Here is a 23,749-nt window from a genome sequence, read left to right as displayed (position 1 = left end):
GACATTCCTGCTGCTCTCCGTGTGGTTTTGAACCTGCATCGGGACATCAGCAGTCGGTGATTGTCTTCCCGATACTTTGGCTTTCTCATTGTCATTTGACAAAACAAACCATCGTTGATAGGAAGAGAGTTCAAAGGCCAAATTACTTCAGCTGAGAAGTGTTTAGGAATCTGTGGTAGGCTTGCACTGCAAGAGCAAGGAGAGTTGACACAGAAACCTTGGGTGTGAAAGCATTAGGAAGTGGGATTGTTTTCGTTTTTTAGGGGTAGGGGAAGAGAAGTTCTGCCCCTGGCCTCCTTAAGTTATTGTTCCAGAATATCTTGGTTTCCTCAAGAGAAGAGCAGATACATAAAGCTTGGAAATGAACTGAAAAAGAGACCTGGGGGTCTGTAGATGAACTGTGTTTATCGAAATATGAATCAGATGTATGAATGACACTAGTTGTGCAGTCAGAGACCCACATCTGTACAGCCACCCAGAGTGTTAGCTTTAAATGCAAGAGCATGCCAAGGTTCAGGCAGAGCATCTTTTAATGTCTTTTCAACAGTGAATATTCCCACTCAGTTACAAAACTGAATGGTTTTGGGAAGCAAATGGTCCATTAAAAAGTAGTTGTTTCGAAAGACTGTCTTAGGAATGCAAAAATGTTCTGAATCTGCGTTTGTCAAGTTCTTGTTTCATAAGTGACTTTGTGGATCATTTCTTATTTCTTTTTCCCTCTGTTGGTTTCTGTTTCTCCTTTCTGTCACAACAGCAGTGCATTCATTAAGCTCTGCGCACCTCTGTGCACAAGGCTCTGCCCATCAGAGTCCAGATACTAACCTGCAGTTCAGGTCCTCTTCTTGAACATCCTACAAATCAGCATGACCACAAAGTAGGTGGTTTGGTTTCCAGCATCCAAAGCTGGCTTTTGAATTGACTGTGATGGATATGTTGTTGCCAATAGAAGGAAAACCGGAGTTATTTCTCTTCCAGCCCAATTCAGCACTTTTCTATCTGTATTTTTTTGCGTCATCAATAAACAGTACAGCTGAAAGTAAGTAAGGAGAGGAAGTGATTCAGTGACTGGAAGTTACTATCACTTTCCAGATCCTTAAGATTTCATTGAATTCTTTTGAGAAGTTGGTATCACACTAACAGATCTGCAACTGTGTGATATAGGTTGGTGAAAAGTGATTCTGAAAAAAATGTACTGATGTTTTTAATCCAAACACAATATTTTAATGAAAAATATCATGGAAAAATCAGAAGTAGAGAGTTGTCATCAGGAGTTCCATAAAATACTGAGTTGTGTCAAAGGACAGCAGCCTCCTTTTTAAACTGAATCCTCTGAGCAAGCCAATTCATTTCGCATAACTCAGATCTCACAGCAAGGCTGTTTGTCAGGGGAGGATTTGAACTTATGGCTTAGAGGTGAATACTCTGCATTCCTTGAAGAGCTTCCTGAATCGTCCTTTCACTGACTGCTCAAATGCTGCGCTCTGGTTTTGAGGCCCTAGGACCCCTCTCCCAACATTTAACGTACCCAGGTGTTGACTGCCATTTGGTTTTCAGCCCTGCTCCCCCTGGCTTTTGTAAGATTTGTTTTTGTGTGTCTGGGGCTTGCCGCAATTCATGCCCTCGAGTAGGCAGTGTAAATCAGCCCTATCCTTTACACAAACAAGAAAGGCAGTTTTTCCACTGAATGATACCAATAGGTTTGTACAGGTCGGGCTAGGATCCCTGCACCCAGAGAAAACTGATACCATTTTTGCCTTTGATGGGAAAATGTACTCCTATTTGTTTTGGTCTGGGAGCAGAAGTCTAAATTAACCTTCTCTGTCCCAGAGAGCTTGCTTTGAACATCTTTGTAGCTGAAGGAGAATAAAATAAGCTAATAGCTTCAAGGTCTTTTTTTTTTTTTTTTTTTTTTTGTTTTGTTTTGTTTTAGTGAAATTTTTACTGTCACACAATTATTTTCTTGTCTGCTTCCTCAGAAAGTATTGGCCACTTTTTAGGAGAGAGTGTTGTGAGAGTTGTGAGCAGGTATTGGTGGGGTTTGGGGGTGCTTTTTTTTTTTTTTTTTTTGGCCTTACAATGTTATAACTGCTCCCAATCTCAAAAAATGTATCCATTCTGTGGCAAAACTGAAAGCATTCATGGTGAGTATTCCTGACAACTGACTCATAATCTGCTTTTCTTCCTTCAGCAGCTGGTGGTAATCTTTGCGCCATGTATGAACTCTTCAGAAGTTGAAAATCTACACTAAACTTGCTTGTCAGAGGATTAAATGATAAGATGGATGATTCTATCATCTTTAATACTTACTTTTTATCAATTCTTTTTTCCAGACGCGATTTAATGACACGATGCTGGGCCCAAGATCCTCACGACAGACCAACTTTCTTTTATATTCAGCACAAACTGCAGGAGATAAGGCACTCTCCACTGTGCTTCAGCTACTTCCTTGAAGAAAAAGAGTCAGTGGCTGGATTCATCAACCAAGCTTTTGAGGGTAAGCCTGGGCAGCACTGTCACTACACCTTCTGCCCAAGGCTGCAACAGTGTAAACACAGAATCACAGGTTGGAAGAAACCTTAAAGCCCACTCAGTTCCAGCTCCTGCCATGGGCAGGGCTGCCACCTCAGATCAGACTGCCTAGGGCCCAATCCAACCTGGACTTGAACCTCCAGGAATGGATGGGTTATCCACAGCTTCTCTGGGCAGCACGTGCCAAATAATTTTTTTCTGAGCAAATAATTTTTGCCCTAACATCTAACCTAAATTTCTCCTCTTTTAGTTTAAAGCCATTCCCCCTAGTCCTATCACTATCTGATCACATAAAAAGTTGATCTCTCATCTGATTATAAGCTCCCCTCAAGTACTGGAAAGTCGCAACTTTCCTCTCTTTTTGTGAACTCGTGAGGATGTATTAAGCAACAGTAGGTATGATACATTAGGTAAAGCACACGTAAAATTACCAAGCAAAAAATGTATGAGGTTGAGACTGAGCAAGCATCGCAAAACACATCCAGTTCAGACCTAACTTCAATTTCCCCATTTGCTAAAGGTGGCACTTCGGCTTTTACTTTAGGAGTACTGGTTCAGTGGTTACCTGAAACAGAACATAAATTAGGTACCTAAGTAAGGCAGACTTTATCTTTGCCTGTGATAGATCCAGCCAGGAATCACAGCATGCCTGTGCTTTGCACACTGTGCGTGAGTAAAATGAGGTGATGTTAGGGAAGATATACTCAAGACAATGGACACAACAAAGCCCAATTACAAAAGAATACTGTTACAATTTTGTAGACAGAAATCTGAAAAGTCAAACCTGAAAAGTCAAATTTGATGTCAAATCTGAGCAAGTGTGACTTGGGCCAGAACAAGATTTTCCAATCCTCAGTAATTCCCAAATGGCTAAATCTAGGAAAAAATGGAGACTTAGTAAATGGTGTGATTTGAATGTCTTCAAAAAGAAGGTTTTTATCTCTTGAAATATCTCACTTTTATTTCACAGTTACTTTTCATTTAACTTGTTTCCTTATTTTGCTTTTCTAGTGGGAAAAAAAAACCAACTCTGCTAAAAGAAGTTCTTCCCAATCCAAAAAAAGCAAAAACTAGTAATTGCTAAAATTTCTAGAAGTTTTTTTCCCACAAAAAGTTTTTGTACTGGAAACTCACTCTGTCTCGTAAACAGTTTTAATACCTCAGTATTTTCTGATTTTCCCCACCCTCAAACAAATTGTGATAAATTCCAGGAATGATGCAGCATTCACTTATGCAATTACATAGCCATTTTTCAACATATTTTACTTACATTCAGTTGACTGGCATTGTTGAATTCTCAGTTAATGATATTCTATTCAATATTTTGCTAGTTGGTGTCATCCAATGATATTTTACAAATGCCAGCCCCCCCCCCTCCCCATCATAATTTCACTCTGTATCAAATCCATTCAGTATGACACGTTCATACAAGGCCAAAGATTATATCACTGATGCACTGGGACCAAAGTATGCTAGCACTGATAACCTATCATTTCCTGCTTTTTTAACCAGCTGATTTTGCATCCTTACCCAATAATGAAATGCTTAGTGCATATGCATGTAATATAATTTGCTAATTTATTTAAGGGCATCTTTGCTTTGAATAGTGGTGTTCAGGGAAAAAGATATTTAATCTGGCACAAATTTAAGCCTGGAATTAGCTCAGGAAATGATTACAGCCAATTAATTAGGCACCTTGCCCAAGCTAATAGGCCTTATATTTTGTATGGATTTTATCTCACCTAAATGCAGCTGTCTAGAAGCTAGAAATCTCATCTCAGATACTGTACCAGGTATCTCCATAGCCAGGATTTTAGGCATGCTTCAGTTCTCAAAATTCCTCGTTAGGCTTCTCCTCAGGCCTTCTAATGATTTTCACACTGAGATGCCCATCAGAAAACAGTATAACTCAAAATTAATTCATCTACATATCATTCTTTCATGTAAGTTCTTTTAAATTACTGAACACTTGATAAAATCTTTACATGTCTCTATAACAGACATACTTCCCCCCCCCCTGAAAATTATAGTTTATCTGTTGGCTATCTTCTTCTTTCCCCAAGAGTCTTTACAAGTCCATTCAAACTGTACGCTGCATACTTGACCGAAGGCCTGGAGTCTTGGTAATGTTTTAATGTTACCATATTATCTGATCAGGGAACCATGCCTGAAGGGTTTCTGCAGATATCCAGCTTAAATTCATTCAATTATTTCTTTGCCTGAAATGTAAACATTTTGTGATGGAGTTCAGAGTAATGCTGGCTCCAAAAGTGTGGCTGTTTTATGCAAGGACTAGCAATTCATGTGCTAGTCAAACTTCAAGAATAAAATGCATGCTCCTTCGTGATCCCACCACACATTTTGGGGCGTGAAGTATCAGTCTGCAATTTATAGAATACTGCAGAAGTAAGTAATTTTTAAAGTAGCTCTAAGTTTGCATTCATTTTTAGCTAGAACTAAACGGAGCACTTCTTGTGTTTGCAGTAGTAGGAAGATGACGGCCAGAACAAATTATCCAAAATACCATTCCATGATGGATTGTCCTGGGCAAGGTTTTCCAAAAACGTTACGTAGTCATTGGCCTTTGTGTGTAATGAAACTCCTATCATTACCCTGCTGCCAAGAAATGCTTGCTCTCACCAGGAGATGTGGTTTCAAAAGAAAGAGCCAAATGTCAAGCAAAGTGTAATAACAGAACTCAAAATAACTATAATATTTAGCTTTACATGGGAAAATACGTATTCAAAATTCTGTTAAACCTTACCTGCTTGTAGTTAGCTAGGCCATTAGCAGGTCTGTACATGCTGTTAGCATTGTTTAACAGGTAGAAGTGCTGAAAAAATGTTAGACTTTCTTATCAACATTATTACTAATGCAGTACGTCAAGCAGACTGCAAGTATGGGTGAACTAATATAGAAAGTATGTCAGTGGTCTAGAGAGCACACTAACAGGATAGTGAAGGGATGATAGAAGAGATACCAGCTTTGCTGCTGCTAGAGTTACCCATATAAAGGAAGCAGCAAATAGCAATAAATATGTCCAAGCAACACCAGCAGCTCCTGGCATCGGTGTTTAGAAAGGGAGTAAAGGAATCTCAGCAGAGTCTGACTTTGCTTCCTTGACCAAAGGGTGGCAAGTATGGCCAGCTATAAGCAACAGTATTTCTTCCAGCACCAAGTGACTAGGCAGCAGCCCACTGGGATGTGCAGATTAGTTCTCAGGCTACGGCAGCCAATAATGTTTTTACAGAAAAAAAATGTCACAGGCAGGAGAACATGAGTTTGTTCCTTTGGGATGGCAGTCTACAGGATAAGTACTGCAGTTAATACATACAAAGCATCAGTTTCACTAAATATTTTCTGCATATCTGTGGGATCTCTATGGGTATTTCCTTACCTACCTCTCACTCATTTCAACTGAAAGTAGCATTAATGAGGTTATGCAGCTAGATCTGCTTTTACCTCATTCCTTCTCTATTTCAGCAGATGAGCACAATACCAGTCCCAGCACCCATTGCAAGTGCCTCTGCATCAAGAGAATTTAAAGGCTCTTGATATCTACCAGTTGAGCATTTACTCTTTCTTGCTCTTACAGAGTTCCCAAGACATTGACTATGGGCAGGCAAGAAGTGATAACATTTTGAGTAAGGGAAGTTCTTTCCATCTGCAGCACTGAGATATTTGTGGGATACTTTACTGGTTTTGAATCAAATTGGAATTGATTCAAGAGCCCCACTCGTGGCTGAAATGTAGGCTGTTCTTCCCTCCTTTTCAATAACTGCAAAAGAAACATCATGAGTCAGCATGCTAAAAGCATGGTTCTGCACTGCTGTAAAAATAACCAGTCCATCTATTCTCAGAAACAACTTTTTACATTTGTGCATTCAAGACAGTGCTATATTTTTCAAGTCCCAAGCATTCCCCTTTATGGGTATGGAAACACCTGTCTGTTTTGGCAAACATCTTTGTCAACATCAGACAAATGGGCATTAAGCAGCTGGAGCAGCTTCTTGCCTTTTTGACACAGGAGGACTATTCTTATCAGTGCTGCTCCCAGTAATGCATTCTGGACCTATAAGGAAGAAATACAGAACTGCTCAAAAACTTTGTCAGAGCAACACCGTTACTGATGGAAAAGGCTGTCCTGATGAAAGCAGAGGATTCTGGAATAACTAGAGAAAAACAGCAACTACAGCAAAAGACTCCTCAAAAGCTGCTTGCATTTGCCGTCAGTATTTTGTTTTGTTCAAGAGCTGTAAGCGTTTTTGTTTAAAAAAATGGAAGCAAGTTCAGCCTTAAAAGATCATGTTTTAATCCCTAAACTGGAGATGCCTCTTGGAAAATGTGGGAAGCTGAAACACTCAGTGTATTTAGGGTTTTTTTCAGCAATTAAGGCACGTGCTAAAAATGTCATTTTTTTTTTTTTTTTTTTTAAACTAAGTACAAAACATTTCATTGAGGGGATTTGGTATTAAAATCTGGGATCAGTGCTCTCATTGTTAATTATATGTCTGGGTAGTACTGGATTGCTTTGTAAGTCACTAGCTTATTTTCCTAAAACTAGCTGCCTTTTAGAAACTATTTTGCACACCTCTCCAGTCTTAAAGTAATCACTTGGACAAACGGAAGCTTGTCTGAAGCAGATGTGTTGATAAGAGACATTTTTTAAACCTTGTATCTAGCCTCCTTTGTATTTTTCTGAAATTCAGTAATCCTCTTCCCCTCTTAGTTCAGTGAGTGCCTGACCCAGAGCCAGGAGAGGTCAACAAAAAGGCTTCTTCCAAAACAGTGAATGCTTACAACACTGCAGGAAAAGGGAAACTTGATGGGGTGATCATTTTGTTTGTGTTCCCTAGACAAATGCTTTCTGATTTCAGAGTGCACATGAGTTCTATGACATTGCATGGAAAGTAATGCTGAAACTTTGCCTTGCAATGAGTGGGAAAAAATGTATTATGATATCAGATCATCTGATTTTATAAATGACATTTGTGTTGTATGAGTGTGCAGATATAACCAAATAAAATTTAGGTGCTGTGCTTACTCTGTCTGTCTAGGCCACTTGATAGTCACCAGAGAGTTGTACACATGTTCAGGGGACATTACTGTGTAAAGGTCAATATGAGAAATTAGTATCTCCACAAAAAGACATCCTTGTCTTCTCTCTCAATTGACTGTAAAGTGAGCCTGGGAAAAAGCCTAAACCAGATATGTAACATCTGAGTAATTAAAATTTGGTAAAATTTATCCTACTTTGTGACGTGGAGAATGGAGGTGCTTCCCTGCTTATGTATCAAGACACATTTTATTGAAACAAGTGTGGAGCTGGCTGGTTTTGGTGCTCTTTTATTAAGCATGATAATGAACTAGTTAATAAAAAAGTTTATATGTATGTTTCCCAAGACAGTATCTTGTATACAGGCATTTCAGTCCATTAATCTCTAAAAAAACTCTAAAAAAGCTATCAAAATGTGGAGGAAAAATAAGCAGTCAGTGTTTCAAGCAGTTTAGTGCAGTAAAAATGCAAGATGGACAAAATCCTTGCTTTTAGCATCTTTAGTGTCTGACAGAATAGCAAGGTCGGTGAGTCACTCTCAAGCCATGCAAGATCATATGCTTCATTAGACAGGAAACACAGATATATCTCCACTGATACATAATACAGAGCAGAGCATTAAAACGGATATATATTTGTTCTATTTATATTCTTACTGGCAATGTGCAGAAACTGAAACACAGTACCTCCAGCTCCAGGTGGCCAACAGGTATTGGCCAAACACTCTAAGCACAGGAACATCTCCTGGAGCTGATTGACTCAGTTGAGATGAAGCAGCCACCATTAGGTAACCACCTTTTTCTCCCTTAACAAAGGTACATCACCAGGCACTTCCTCTGCAGATGTTCCCATTGTGGGCACTTTTCAGTTATGCCAGCCAGTCTCTTGTTCACTCCCATGCAAACTGTGCAGAAGGGGCAAGGGGCAGAGTACATAAGAGAAAAACCAAGATACAAATGGCGAGAAATAAATGTGACTGTACGTCTAAACATGTGGTCATTAACCTGTTGAAGGTGCTAAGCATCATATGCCACTGCGTTACCCAGAATTAGTTATGTTTCAGGCTGGATGCTTAGCTGATGTCCCACTTATTTTTATGGAGCTTTGCTAATTTGCGCTTGCTGAGGATCTGGCCTTGAAATAGCTATAACAGAAGATCAACATCTCCAGATCAGTTTGTTCTGAATCTACCAATCAGCTTCTCTATGGACTTTTTTTCCTCTTATACATTGTCACCTTCTGAAATTAAACACCTCAAAACCATCTGCTTATCAAGACATCACAACAATTTGCACCCTTCCAGGCAGGATTTCAAAACATGCTTTGGGCCCGCACAGCTTGTAGTGAGGGCAGGGAAAGGGATTCTGTGCTGGAAAGGCAGGATACATGACCCCACTCGCATGGCCACTGCCTCCTGCAGGAAGCAGCAGGCTGGGATGCGGGGATTTAGAGGGGGAAGCACAGATTTAATCAGATTGGGACTGGCTTCCTCAGAGGAGCCTAAGCAAGCAAACTCCATCTGTCATGAGTATGAGTCAGGCAATCAGTGTCTTGTGTCACTTAATGTGGGGTCCTTTAGACCAAAGTTCTGCCTACCCATGAAGAGATGCATTGTAATTAGTTTACGTGCAGTTTAGCTCAGGTGTTGTACTTACAACTAGTACTGGGGAAAACATCCCAAGAGGTGCATTTAGGAATTAACACAAGTATCTACACAGCTACAGTGCAGAGCTTTGAACATAGTATTTTAATTATTGGCAGCAGTCTACCTGAGGGAGCATGGAGCATGGTGGGGACCTACTTCTCAGCAGAGTTCTTGCATTGATCACTGCGCTGCCAGAGCCAGCCTACCTCATGCCCTGATGTAGGTTGTTTGGAGTGGATGTGAGTAACTCTACACTGTGCAGCAGTCCACAGTATGGACAAGCCAGCAGGATTTAAGTATTTGGAATTGACTTCCCAGCACGACTACAGATTCTATTAAGGTGTTCCTTGGACGCCTCCTCTCGGTACATTTGTTGCCTCAGCCAGGCTCTGCTTGTGAAATCTGAGGGGATCACATCACATGGTTCATCCTGCATTTACTCACGTATAACCCAGCATGACTATACATCAATCAACTAATTTTAGCAAAGTTAAAATTGAAAAGAAAAAAGAGATATCTCATGAATATGTCCATCTCCAGCTTTTATCTTTCTTCTAATTCTTGATGTTCTTTGGAAGGGGCTTCCTAACTTTATTCAAACTTCTCTACATTGCTGTATGGTTTCCCAGGATATTGGTGGTGCCTCTAGGTCTCACATTTCTGAGAGAAATTTCACACAAAATTTTTTTTTTTTCAACTGTTAATTTTCAGTATCTTCTGTCTCTCATATAACTTCTGTCTCTCTTCTGTCTGTCATATAACTCAGTGAGCAAAAACTATTTGCTTGTTTGCTGAGTTATTTGAGAGGCAAGCATTGTACTGCATAACCTGACATCTTTGCACAGAGTTTTTGGCTTGTACAGCAGAATGGTGCTAAGCTTTCATGGGCACTGAACACTATGTTAAGAGAAGACAACACAGTGGTAAAGGGAGGACTCTTGTAGTAACAAATCTCATTATGGCAATGGCTGTGCAGCTTGTGTGTGTCGTGCTATAGAAGAAAGGATATCAACGCTATCTTCTTCCTCTTTCTTTTCATGGGCTATGAGCATTCCACATACATGCACACAAAAAAGTACTTCTTGCTTGTTTTGTCTCAAAAGCTCAAAAAGTAAGACAAAGCTAAGCTGCTGATTTTTACCTCTTTTTCTCTGCAGTGAGAAATACAGTGGTATATGGGTTAAAAAAAGGATTATAATATTTTATATATTCTGTAAATCTTCAGACCTGTTGGGGAAAGAATTAGTAATGTATCTATATATCTGGTAAAAATATCTCAGTGACCTCATACTCACATTTGTGTAAACATCACCTCATCAGTTCCAGATACTTATACAGGAAACAAATCTGAATGCTCCTCCAGTGTTCTATACTTAGGCAGGTCAGCCGGCATATGTCTGGTCTGTAAATACCGAGTTTTACTTGGGTCCTTATTTTAAGGTTTCTCTCTTAAGAGTTTGCTGCAAACATGCTCTCAGCATTTGCCAGCTTGCCTTTTCCAAGGCAACTTGTGCCTGAGGGTTTCCATTAAAATATTTATTAAACAAAAACCACATACACAGAAGAGCCGTACTGGTTGGTGAACACTTGGTTGGGATTGAATTACTAAATATTGCCATAATAGTCCTGAAGTGACAAAGTGAGTATGAAATGATTTTTTGTGGCTCTCAGTCATGGTGTATGAAGGCAGTTTGTGCTGTCCCAGTCTCCACTTTGCTAACAGGTTTCTAAATTCAAATCTCTTATTCGTGCTTTTTCCTCATAATATTTTCTAGAGGTCTCCAGTATGTGGAGAACACTTTTGAGCTTGTAGTTGATGTGTGTGTGTCATTATAGTGACATAATAAATTGTTTGTTGTCCCACTGCAATGGCAAAACACCTGTGACTCTCATGAGTAGATAACTGTGAATGTCACGTTTCATTTTCCAGTTGTGAAGTAAAATAAGGGGGGAGCATAACAATAATAATAATAAAGTGTTCTTTGGAATAAATGCACAGAATAGCAACAATTATAACTTGAGCTTTTGGTTAATCACTTGAAAAAAAGTTATAGTACCTGCAATAGATTTCAGATGATATACATGCAAACAGCATCAAATCAAGAAAAAATGTAAAGCTTTTAGTAGTGGATAGAAGACATTGTACCGCTGAGTTCATGTTTCCTGGAAGACAGAATATTACAATTCTTCTAGAGAGGGAATATACTGCAACTTCGTAGGCAGAAAACTGCCCATTTACAGGACTCTATTACTGTATTACTAGCAGGGTAACAAAAAGCTACCATTTTAGCTTTATGCAGGCTATCTTTCCTACCAAAAGAGGTCATGTACTCATAAATGTATTGCCATCTGCAAAAGTATTAATAGTGATGACCAAACATCCTTAAGTGATTTGGTGGAAGGTATAATCCACGCAAGCAATAGCAGAAAATAGGTTTGACTCATCACTCACTCTTCACTCAGTGACTAGACAGACTTTCTCTACCAGCTGATTTTCTAATCAGCTTTTTCTAATATTACTTGTATATCACTGGGTTGTTACCTTTCTTTTGTGGTGAAATTTGTTTGTTTTGTTTGTTTTTTTTTAAAATGCAGATACTGATGTTCCACCTGCAGATTCAGACAGCATTCTTTCAACCACTCTAATGGAAGAAAGGGATCAAGAAGGCCTAAATTATCTGGTAGTAGTCAAAGAAAGCAACCAAGATCAAGGTAGCATCAGCTCTGCAGAACATACTTCGGTCTAATTCCATCTGCCTAACGCTCCGCTTGAGCACAGAAGAGAGAACTCTACCAAAGAAGATGTAAGACAGACAAAATATTATGCACTTTATTATACATTTAAAGATTTCTTAAAAAAAAAAAACAAACACTAATACTCAAAAACATCAGAACTTCCAGAGAATGTCATAAGGTACTGAAACAATCAGTGTACAATAAGACAACAGTCACATATTTTTGATTTTCTAAATGCTAAGTTTCATGCATTTCACAAGAAGTAGATTAAGGAAATAAAACTTGCCATCAGACAGAAAATGATTTTACTGTGATCCCCATTAACTTTACGCAGAGACATAAACCTTGGACACAAGCAGTCCTTCCAAAAGAGCAGTACTAGAATGCTGTCTCACAGAAGGAAACCACCTGATTGTGAAAAGAAAAACAGTTCAAGTATAGCTTCATTGAGCACTCATGAGATTATAAAAATTGAAAAGCTAACAAATGCTAGTTGTATTTTTCTGATCTCCAAATCTGTAGGCAACTGTAGAAAGGTGGCTGGATTGTTCACTGCAGGGATGATCTATTTTGTCATTTAATTTAAATATACGCTTGCAATCATCTCAAATTTTAAGTTGTACAGTTATTGATCTGAGAATCTAGTATCCACACTCCTTTTCCCTTTTAATGTTGATCACGTTTCATTTATTAATAATGGTAAATGTTTTTCCTTTATGTCCTTGGAAATCAAATCAAAATATATAATAAAACAATATATAAATAATTCCTGTGTAAACGGAAGCAGTAAGCTCTTCAGAATGCTTCATCATGAATAGCAATTTGTAAGTTTTGCAGATATTCACTGACATCTGTCAGGAAGCTAGAATCGTGTCCTGCTTTTATGCAAATTCTTCAGAGTGGGGAACACTGGAGAGTAGTAAAAATGCATTGTTTAATGCTAAAATGTAGATATTTTTAAGGAACATTGCCACTGAAGTCAAACTCCAAAAGTTTCTTAAATTGAGATCCAATACAGATAAACAAGATGTTTGGCATTTGACTATTTGAAAGTCTTGCCTCAAAATTTAATAAAAACTGAGGTATTTTGGAATTAATATTCTTTAAAAATCATTGACCAAAAATAAACCAACCAAACCAAACCAAACAACTGATTCAAATTGGCTGTTACCGTGTCATTTTTTCCTTTTACAGTTCAGCCACACTTGTACATGTACGAGCCACAGTTGCCAATACCAACAGTTGAATTCTTTTATCTTTTGTTCTCTTAACCTATATTCACCAGGCCATTACTGATGGATAAATAAATACTGTATAATGTTTCCTCTCTCTTTAATTTCTGTTTAATTGTACAGATATTCCTTCCATTTCAGTAACTTATACATGAGTAACATTTACTAACAAGTAACACGTTCAAACAGGAAACCAGGAAGATCTCTGTTCTGTGGTCACCAGGATGACTTCACATGCACATGCAATTCCACTTAACTCAAGAGGACTGCTCAGTCAGCAAGCTGCAAACAAAAGTTTGAGAATGAACATGACTTCATATGATATCTTTTTCACATGATATTCTGATATTAGCAGGAGAAGCCTTCAATCCTGCCAAGAAGCTTATCTAGGCAGCAATGTTCACAGGCCCCATGACTACGTCTGTGATATAATCCACGTCAATTTAATCTTGTATAGGTCTGAGTTGGAAAATGATGATGCTAAAGCCTATCCAACATGAGTAAATTGAGTTAGTGTGGAAGGTGAGTAACAGTGACAACAACAGTAAAAACTTTGACATCTCAAACCAGTCACAAATACCCAAAGATACAAAAAGAACAGACAAGAAGGTAAGTGTTGCTTTGTTTGCATTTTGGAAAACTAGTTTTGATGGAGGGTTTATTAGAGCAGGATGAAGAGCAAAGTGTCAACTTTAATGCATTCCCAACAAGCAAAATTCAGAATATTGACCACTATTTCACCTAACAGTATGAAAAATTGATTGAATAAGACACAAGTCTCTAAGCACATATCTAAGAATCCTTGTATATAATTTGCAGGAGCCAGTGGAAGACACATTTTTTAACCTTCCCCACGCATACAGTGTGGTCCCAAGCATGCTTGATGATGCCATTTTTCAGCTCTGAGTCTGACCTTGCCCATCATTGCTTTCTCCCTCTTCCTTATCTTCCTGTCTTAGAGAAGTACATATGCAAAGACTGTACTGACTGGGAGTTCAAAGTTACCATACCTGAGGCCACTCATAACACTAGTTGCAAAAAGCTTCTTAATATTTCACACTTCCACATCACACTTTTCTCCACACATCACATTTTTACATTCTTTACCCCATGAAAGTAAGCCTCAAATCTTCATAATTATTCTCATTTTACTCATCAATTTTCCTTACTCTCTGAAGGACACCTCTCACCTTCAAGCAGCCAGTGTCTCATAATGCTTCTCATAGATACCTTTAGAGACAGTAGGAGGGATGAACAGCCATGAAAGACTCTTTTAACACACTCCATCTTAGGAAAGGAAAGAGGCATTACCTGGCCTGTATTTATATCTCTCCTTTGCTGACTCCACCTTTGGCAGACAAAGTGAAATATTCAAGAAAGTTTGAATTTAAGGATCTTGACTTTCAATTCTATATTTTTTTAAGTTAATGCAGATGGGTTTAAGGATGAGAATATCTTTTTAAGGAAGCATATATTTAGAGGAGAAAAAAATCCTAATGTATCAGAAAGATTAAATGTGAGATACAAATGAAGCAGTTGTTATGACTACAGTTGTGTGACATTCTGCTGAGAGACTCATCCTCCAGTGTACAGCCAATACTGTGTATCTTTACCTTCTTTCTTCAAGATGTACATTGATAATGAGTATGAGGTGTGGTACCTAATGTAGCCCTGGGGTCCTCAGCACAGGAAGGACACGGAGCTTTTGCAGTGGGTCCAGAGGAGGCCCACAGAGATGATCAGAGAGCTGGAGCACCTCTTCTGTGAGGAAAGGTTGAGGGAACTGGGCTTGTTTAGCTTGGAGAAGAGAAGGCTCCGGGGAGACCTCATTGTGGCCTTCCAGTACTTGAAGGGAGCTTATAAGCAGGAGGGGGAACGGCTGTTTACATGAGTTGATAGTGATAGGACAAGGGGGAGTGGTTTTAAACTAAGACAGAGGAGGTTTAGTTTAGATATTAGGAGGAAGTTTTTCACTCAGAGGGTGGTGACACATTGGAACAGGTTGCCCAAGGAGGTTGTGGATGCCCACACTGGGGGGCATTCAAGGCCAGGCTGGATGTGGCTCTGGGCAGCCTGGTCTGGTGGCTGGCAACTATGCACATTGCAGGGGGGTTGAAACTCGATGATGATTGTGATCCTTTTCAACCCAGGCCATTCTATGATTCTATGATTCTATGGATCCCCTTATAAGCCAGCAGAAGCTACCTAAGTAAGAGGAGAAATCACTGCCGTGAAGATCATTTATCCAAGATCTGTAGGTAGCAGGAAGTGTTTTTTGGAATCTGAATTGAAAATGTATAGAGATTCTTGCTGGCAATTCTGTCAGCTTCTTAAGAAAAGCACAGTACTCAGGCTATAAAAGTAGATGGGCTCAATTTTCACTCACTATACATCAGTTTAAATATGTTAAGATGATGTACATCAGTGAGGAAACTGTTTCAACCTTCATCTTCTCAAGATTTGTTGTGACTTTAGCAAATACCACTTTAGTTGTTACAATTAAAAATCTATTTATTTCAATGCAGTGTGTAGTCTTGCCTCAGCATCACCAACCTTCTAGAAAGTATTACCTGAATAGTCTTGAAAAGAACCTGCCCAGATAAGAACTGGAAATAAAGGGGAGTGGGAAAAACTGCCATTTAATACTGAAATCAAGTAGTGCTTGCACCTGTCAGTTAGAAAAGTTCATGCTAATAGCTCTGATTACTTGCATATAAAGCAGTGCAAAAGTAACAACATATGAAACCGAGAAGTAAAGATCCAAGAAGGGATTCTATCAAAACTCAACGTCAAGAGATGTTTAATGTTGCTGTTGCAATTCTAAAGAATAACACGCGGCAGAAAAGCTGCTGTCCATTAGAGAATAAGCTTCCTGTCCATTAAAGACAAATCCAGCACATGCTTTTTTTCTGCCGTCCCATGTATCAGGTTTGGGTTTATTGAAGTTTTGCAGAGTATTAAATACTTCTTCTTCCTTCACTGTTCACATGGCAGTATCATGTTTTTGAGTGGTTGCACAGTTCTCACCTTTCCTGCTCTGTGAGGATCCAGGCTACTTTCCCTCCAGTATATATTTCTTCTGGCACACAGCATTTTGCAGGTAGGGGGCAATTTTTTAAGGGTTCTTTGCACATGTCCTTCATTACTCTAAAGTGACATTGGAGGGCATGGTGATGCAAATTCTTATCTAGTGTAGAGCCTTTCTCACCCACTGTATGGCTCACCACATCTCACATACGACTGCTGGTTCTGAAGAACTATTTGGACTCTGGAGAAGCAAGGTCTGGGCAAATGCCACCCTTTCCAGGGGATTATCTCATGGATCACACAAAGAGTCCAGAAAATTATTTGGTTTAGACTACCTTGTTTTTATAGAGAGGAAAGAAGAGAATGATTTCTCCCTCTCCTCCTGTTTCTTGGTACTGCAACTCTGCAGAGCTCTGTCACTCCCACACTCACCCACAGGCAGTGACCATTCCCCACGCTGAGGGCTCCTAACCTATCGAGTTATTTCTCCTACGGGATCTCTTCAATCCTTTTGGCCACCCTCGCAGTTTTCCCCAGACTGTTCTCAGTTCTACAAGCTCCTTTCAGAGAGCAAGAGATTAGAAACACAGACTATTCAAAGCTCGTAAGAACATTTTCTGTTCTCTATTATTTTCTTAGTCATTCCTACTACTTTATTTGTTTGTTTGTTTGTTTTATGCACTCTAAATACTGAGATGACTTTTTATGGGGTTATCTTTCACAGTCCACACATACTGTATCTAAGCAATGATGGCCACTTAGATAGACATCCTTGGAGTCTATCTGCTTATTTGTGAAGTTATTATTAAAACTTTATTATGTACTTCATCTTTTAATCACTTCATATTTGAATTTCAACTGGTGTTCTATCATCAGGTCTTTGATGTGTGAGATCCTTTCCAGTTCCTCAGAGCTGGAACTCTTTCCGTAAATGCTCATGCCTTCCCACAATGTTCCTTCTGATTATGTCAAATGATACATGTCCCAGAATAAATTGTTGCCTTTGTGAGCTCCTTTCCCTCCAGGAACTGACCATTTATTACTATTCTTTTTCTCTGAGATTTTATCAAGATACATATCAAGGTGAGGATCCTTCATTCTTTGGAAATCTTTGTAGAAAGCATATAGAAAGCCCTTTGGAAATCCACATAGATATCCGAATAGAAAATTCTTATCCATGTTTATTGTTCAGTTCATAGAATTCCAAAAGTTTGTGAGGTGAAAGTGCCTTATCAAGAGTTGAGGTTCCTCAGCTTTCCTGGGAGCTTATAAACATGAGGGAAATCAACTTTTAACAAGGGTAGACAGTGATGGGACAAGGGGGAATGGCTTTAAACTAGAGGAGGAAAGATTTAGATTAGATGTCAGTGGGAAGTTTTTTACTGAGAGAGCGCTGAGGTGCTGAAACAGGTTGCTCAAAAATGTTGTCCCATTCCTAGAAATGTTTAAGGCAGAGTGGATGGGGCCCTGGGCACCTGATCTAGTACTTGATCAGGCAGTTGGCAACCCTGTCTGTAGTAGGTAGTTGGAACATGATGATCCTTGGGGTCCTTTCCAACCCAAGCCATTCTATAATTCTGTGATAACAGAGCCAACTGACAACATCTGCATCACTAAGTCCCTCAGAACTTGATTTCCTCACTACTTTTACGAGGGGCACAAAGATCCTTATTAAAGTACTTCTAGCAGAGCCACTGCACCCTTGTATGATACTCTGCAGCTGTTTTCAATAGAGAAAATTTTATCATCTATTTGAACCAACTGAATTCTCATTTTTTTTTCTTTTAAACCACAACATGATGCTCATAATATTTTCAGTCCTCAGGTTGACTCTACTGAGCGTAAAAAGATGAAACTGGTTCTCTTTGATCCAGGTTTAGGATTATGTATTTCATAAATGACTGAGAAGGTAAGAAAGTATTCGTCTAGATTCCAAGCTTCATCTTACTACTCAAAGGTGATTTAATTCATCTACAACAGATGTGAAAATAGTCATTATAGAGAAGAATGTCAGTAAAACAGCACTAATGGCTCTGTTAAAATAATTCTAATGCATCTTCATTTCTTTAATTGATTCAGGTAAGTTTTTTCTTTCACATGCATGCTGGAATGAGTTGCAGGAGATGGCGCACCAAGTGGATTTTTCAAGGTTGTATTTATAGTTACACTTGGCACCTCTACCTGACATTATGTTTTAACTCCAATAAATAATCAGAAACCTTGTGCTTCAAAGCCAAATGATGATGCCAACATATTATCATTATTGCCAATTGCATGAATGATACTACTGTATAAAATAACTTTTATAATAACAAGTTAACTTCTTCAGATGACGTTTTACATTTGGAGCATGTTCATCACTGCCTTCTATCTTTTACAGTAAGAAGTGAGCTGTAAAATAGCCACTTTCTGTTTGGATACTAGTCTGTTTTGCAATGCTGTTCACATAACAGGCTTTTCTTTTTGCTACTTTTTTTTTCCTCCTGCCTTTCTGGCAGTGTAGGTCATTCAGTGATTATCAGAGGCAGGATACTGAAATACCTGTGTACTCTTGTGCAGTATGGTAAGCAACTATGGTTTTCTATCCATTCCACAGGAAATTCAGTGTATTGTTGACATTGTTTTATGTCACTAAGACATAAGTCCTCTAATTAATCTGTGTATTTCTCTTTACGTATCCAATTTTCATACCTTTCAGAAGGAAAATGCGTAAGTTCTCGGTAATTTCCAGTCACAAGTATATTTAGCTTTCTCTTACAGAGTATCTGGGAGTCACAGAATTAACTTTTCATAAGAATATATTCTCTCACGTCTTCCTGTCTCTTTAATCTGATCTCACCACACACCCAACAATGGAAACCAACCCACAAGATCCAGCCTTATGAGCTCACCAGCTTTCTTCTTTCCTCAGTTTGTCTGCAGACGTAGTCTTTGCCATATTAACAACGACATCACTCCACAATTTTTGAGTCTGTTGCTTAAGATAATAAGAGAATTATCCTCTGCCTAAATTGACTAAAACCAAACTAGTGACATGATCTCTGTATGCAAACTCCATGAATGCAGATACTCTACACTGAATGTGCTAAGCTTTCTTTCATTAAAACTACTCTGCACTTGCAGACAGAAGGGTTTTGCTGTTTTTGAGAAAGCTTAGAGAAGATTTTCTGTATCAGCAGTGCAAATCTTGAAGAACAGTATGTTTATCCTCAGGGTGAGCTCCTGTCAGAAATGGCCAATACAAGGAAATTCTGTTGGAAACTGTAGGAGCAAAGGTGAATAAGAACATGATGTGTGGGAACTGCTGTGTCAGGAGAGGAGCAACTTTCAATGCCACATGTAAAGGAGATGTTTAAAATGCCTTTCCACTGAAAACGGCACCGGGGGACATGGTTAGTGGGCATAGTATGGTGATGATGGCTTAATGGTTGGACTAGATCTTAGTGGTCTTTTTCAATCTTAATGATTCTATGATTCTACAAAAAGGGAGAGGAGAGCAGCAACAGCTGTACAAGTATTGTTATACACACTGATTTCTTTAGAAAATTAAAAAGCCAATTTATTTACATTTACACTTAAGGTTGAGCATAGTTTCGTGCTTCTAATTAATAAACAAAATTTTCCAAAATATAAATGTGAAGTGTCTAATGTGATGTCAGCATGACATACTGTGTTTCCACTGACTGGGTAGGAAGTTGATTCGATTTTGCAGGTGACCATGGACTAATTTCATAAAGATGAAGTGTTCTTTTCACACTGCCACTCTTCAGGGCTTTCTATCGCATATATACATCTATATGATGTGCTGATGCAGGCAGCCCTGCTGTCTTGCTTTGCACAGGGAGGGGATGGCCACGATGAACCCCAGCCAGGGTGAAACACATTCCCTCGCCTGCCCCACCCAGAGTTGTCTGCTGGCTTCAGGCTAGAAGCTGTACTTTCACAGCAGAAATGGGAAAGATCCACTACTTCTGCTGATTGTCAGCATTCAGCGTTACCATAAAATGATTAAATTAAGTATCACAAATGGTGGGGAAAATGGCAGGCTTAGAAAAATCTTTAAGAGTCTTTGTGCACTTAATCATGTGGCCTTGCAGCAGCAAACCTAGGCAATCACTGAGGTGTCACCAGGGAGGAACAGGGCTTGGCCTCACTGTTGCTCATTTTTCAGATTTGTGTGTAGCAGTCATGCTGCCACTAAAACAAGGTTTCCCACTTTTGAGTTGTCCTTGATTTTTTCCAAGACCCTTTCTCCACAGAGGCCTTTCTGAAATGCCTCTTGTTCTAATACAGGCATGAATTTCTGTGGTAAATGTGTGCTAAAATCCTCTTCAATAGTCTTTGATTCAATTTTATGCTACATGTTGAATAAAATGCAAAGGTCCTGATGGAAACAATTCAAGAAAATGAGTGACAAAATAACTGCAGGTGCTCCATTGCTATGATGTTTGCACAGTTGTGTTTTGACTCTGATCATAGACCCCTGCAGCATCCCAGAAAAATGAATGCTTCTAGAGCCTGAGAAACAGGAAAAATAAGTGTGGGCAATAAAGTAACTTTCAGAAGATAGGCTCAAGGGCTCTAAGGGCTATGCAAATATAAGCGTTGCAAATTCTTTTCAGATATGTGTGTTTTTTAAAATCACAAGAGCAACAAGCTAGGTGGCAAAGCAAAATAACAAAGTGCCCTGGGAAATGCACTGCCGGAGAAGATAAACAAAAACACATACAAGTGCCCTCATGAGGGTAGGATTTGCATTTTCTTAGCAGAACAAACTCTGCCTTGGCTCCCTGTGCTCTCACTGAAGTGGAGGTCATGGCTAGTGACAACTGGGAGCTGTTCCTGGAGCCTCTCTTGCCTTTTTAGGTTATGAGGGTCTCTGTGTGTTTAGGATAATATGATTGACAGCTCCACTCCGGCCCCAATTAGCACCCTATAATTTATTAGCTTCTGCTTTCAGATTATGCGCTAACTTCACAAATATTTCAACCACGGAAACAGCAGATATCAAGTGTCCCCTTCCTGATCCAGCTCACTGTGACCGCAGTTAAATACACAGAGGGAGCTGTGCAGGTCTGTCAAGAGAAAATAATCATTTGTGTCTGTGCAACTGGGGCTGTCACAGCACTTTAGGATTCTTCCTGTGAAAAAAAAAAGGTTTATTCTGCTGGGCCAGGGATTCAGACCCAGCTCCTTCTTCTAGGGTGCAGGATTGGAAACCAATATGCTGGCTCTTCTGGTTCTATTCTGCTTCTTGTACGAGTACTGACATTTCAACCACAGACAAGAGGTGCTGATGACAAAGCTCATGTCCCTCATCGTGGCACCCCTTTGCTCCTTGTGGCTGTAGCATTGGACCGGTGGTAGGTGCTGGAGAGAAGGGGCTTGGTGAGCAGGGAGGGCGAGGATCAGGGGTCAGAAGATGGAATGAGAGGAGAAATAGGGAAGCTGAATTGGGAGGCACCTTGCAGCCTAACCGTACCAGGTGAAACAGGAGGGAAGATGCCTGCAGGTGGGACTGCACACAGGGAGCTCAGGCAGGAGAAGGCACTGGACTTCTCACTGAAGGTAGTGCCTGTAGGCCTGTTGTACAGCATTCGTGCACTGTCCCTGGTAATGGAAGCAGTAGAAAATGTGATGCAATGTTAACTCCTTAGATATAATTAGAGAGGGACACTAACAGTGGGACTCATCTGGTCTGAGCTGCTCATCAGGGTAGCCAGTTCAGAAAGCAGGCTGACTATGGAAGGAGGTAAACAATAGCTCAGTTCCCAGGATTGTAGCCCCAGATCTTAATGGAAGTTTTTTTCTTTTTCTTTCTTTTTCTCCTTCTTTTTCTTTCTCTTTCTTTTTCTTTTTTTGTTTTTGTTTTTCCTTTTCTCCTTTTTCTCTTCTTTCCCCATCTCTCATTCCCACTTCCCTACACAGCATTGCTTAGCCCTGAAAGCAATCACCTCAGTGCTCCAAATGATCTCACCTCATCTCTCTCCTTCCCCTTCTGCAACTGCTCCTCTGGGTGGCAGGCCAGGGAAGTCAGCCAGGACACCACAACCCCCCAAGGAGCTGACTCGCCTTTCTGTAACCAAAAGGGCATCTTAATTATACCCCTTGCCCAGAAAAAGATGCACGAGAACTGCCAGTCAGAGGCCTTGGTGTATCTTAAGCCATCCACAGCACTTGCGTTCCTTTTAGAAAGGGACCAACATTTAAGCCCTTGCTAGAGCTTGCTGTGAACCTTAATAGGACATCAAAGGCAAAGTGAGGAGGGACTGCTTCTGACCCAAGGAGTTGGGCAGATCCATTTCCTTGAGGACAGGCAGGGCAGGAGCCGAGGGAAGTGCAGAGATTTCAGGCTCTCTCCTCCCTTCCTCTACTACTTTCCCCTCCCCTAGGGGCTCTGATGTAAAACCCACTGGAAGAGGTGGTAGGAAGGAAGAAATATTCACCCTAAGACTAGCTGACAGGAGACTGCAAATGCAGAAGCACATATTTGTCTTTAAGGAGCCCTGAACTTCATCCTTGCAACTGCAGCTATGTCAGAGGGGAATCTTTGTTAAAATGAAGAAGACTCTGTGGCTGATTGCCCCTGCACCTGCTTCAGCACTGCTCTGCAACAGCTCTGAGCCCTTTGCCTCCTGCCCCAGAGCCCGCATGGACTGTTATATCTTTATGTCACCTCTGAAATAATCTGTTTGCTTGAGTATGGCTGGAGAGCAGCAGCCGGTACAAAACTGCAGGTAGAAGGGAGACCCTAGCAGTCTGCGTATGGCATGTAAGATACATGTAATGCAGAGAAAGCATACCTTCTGCATTTACAGATTTCTTGTGCACATTCCTGATTGAGCAATTAATCTATGATGCAAAGAAGAATAAAACAGATTTATGAAATAGCACCGAGGTTTTATTTACACTGCTATTGCATTAGGAAACTCACTCACTCTGTGCTGGGCAGCCTAATGCTCAGGGTGAAGTTTCTGCTCTTACAATGCAAACTGCAGCCCTAGCCCCACACACTCCCAAACCTCAGAGGCAATGAGCAGCCTCCCACAGTCAGGGCAACACAGTGAGCAAAACACTGCTGCAGGTTTTTGTCAAAACTCCCTCAGACTGCAGCACACCCATAGTGGGAGCCTTTCTAAAAGTGGTTTGCATAGTACCTAACACCATAAGCCAAAGACTTGACTTTGGTGTTTAGGTACTTCCACAGTGCAACGCTATAAAAATATATTGTCTGGAGAGCAAATATCAATAGCAATAGTTGTGTATTCAATGCATAAATCCTCATGGTTGGAAATGCTCCCAGTCAAAGTGAATGGTAAATGTCATTGCAGTAAATGACTGCTTACATGAATGTATCCAAACATATCTGGGCTGTATTACCCAGTCCTCCTCATTAGAAGAGGGGAAAAAGTGAAAGAAAAAGGAAGCAATTGCACTGAAGTACTGTCTACACAAGAGCCAAATTAAACTAAAAAAATAAAAGGAAAGGAAAGGAAAGGAAAGGAAAGGAAAGGAAAGGAAAGG

The 23,749-nt window shown here is 39.9% G+C and overlaps 1 protein-coding gene across 1 annotated transcript in view; it reads left to right on the top strand.

The window, feature by feature from the left end:
• The window catches only part of ROS1 (ROS proto-oncogene 1, receptor tyrosine kinase), a 71,887-nt gene extending 58,599 nt beyond the window's left edge, over nucleotides 1-13,288 (top strand). The window contains exons 43-44 of the mRNA XM_042884036.1: nucleotides 2,331-2,494; nucleotides 11,826-13,288. Of these exons, the coding sequence (XP_042739970.1) occupies nucleotides 2,331-2,494; nucleotides 11,826-11,977 (316 nt within the window). The 3' untranslated portion in view covers nucleotides 11,978-13,288. The remainder of the gene's footprint in view (nucleotides 1-2,330; nucleotides 2,495-11,825) is intronic.
• Nucleotides 13,289-23,749: the final 10,461 nt, after the last annotated feature.

The sequence above is a fragment of the Lagopus leucura genome, unplaced genomic scaffold (genome assembly GCF_019238085.1).
Source record: "Lagopus leucura isolate 7727_CA_CO unplaced genomic scaffold, USGS_WTPT01 Super-Scaffold_73, whole genome shotgun sequence".
Lineage (NCBI taxonomy): Eukaryota > Metazoa > Chordata > Aves > Galliformes > Phasianidae > Lagopus > Lagopus leucura.
The sequence above is the reverse complement of the archived record's forward strand: the minus strand, read 5'-3'. Positions and strand labels throughout refer to the sequence as shown.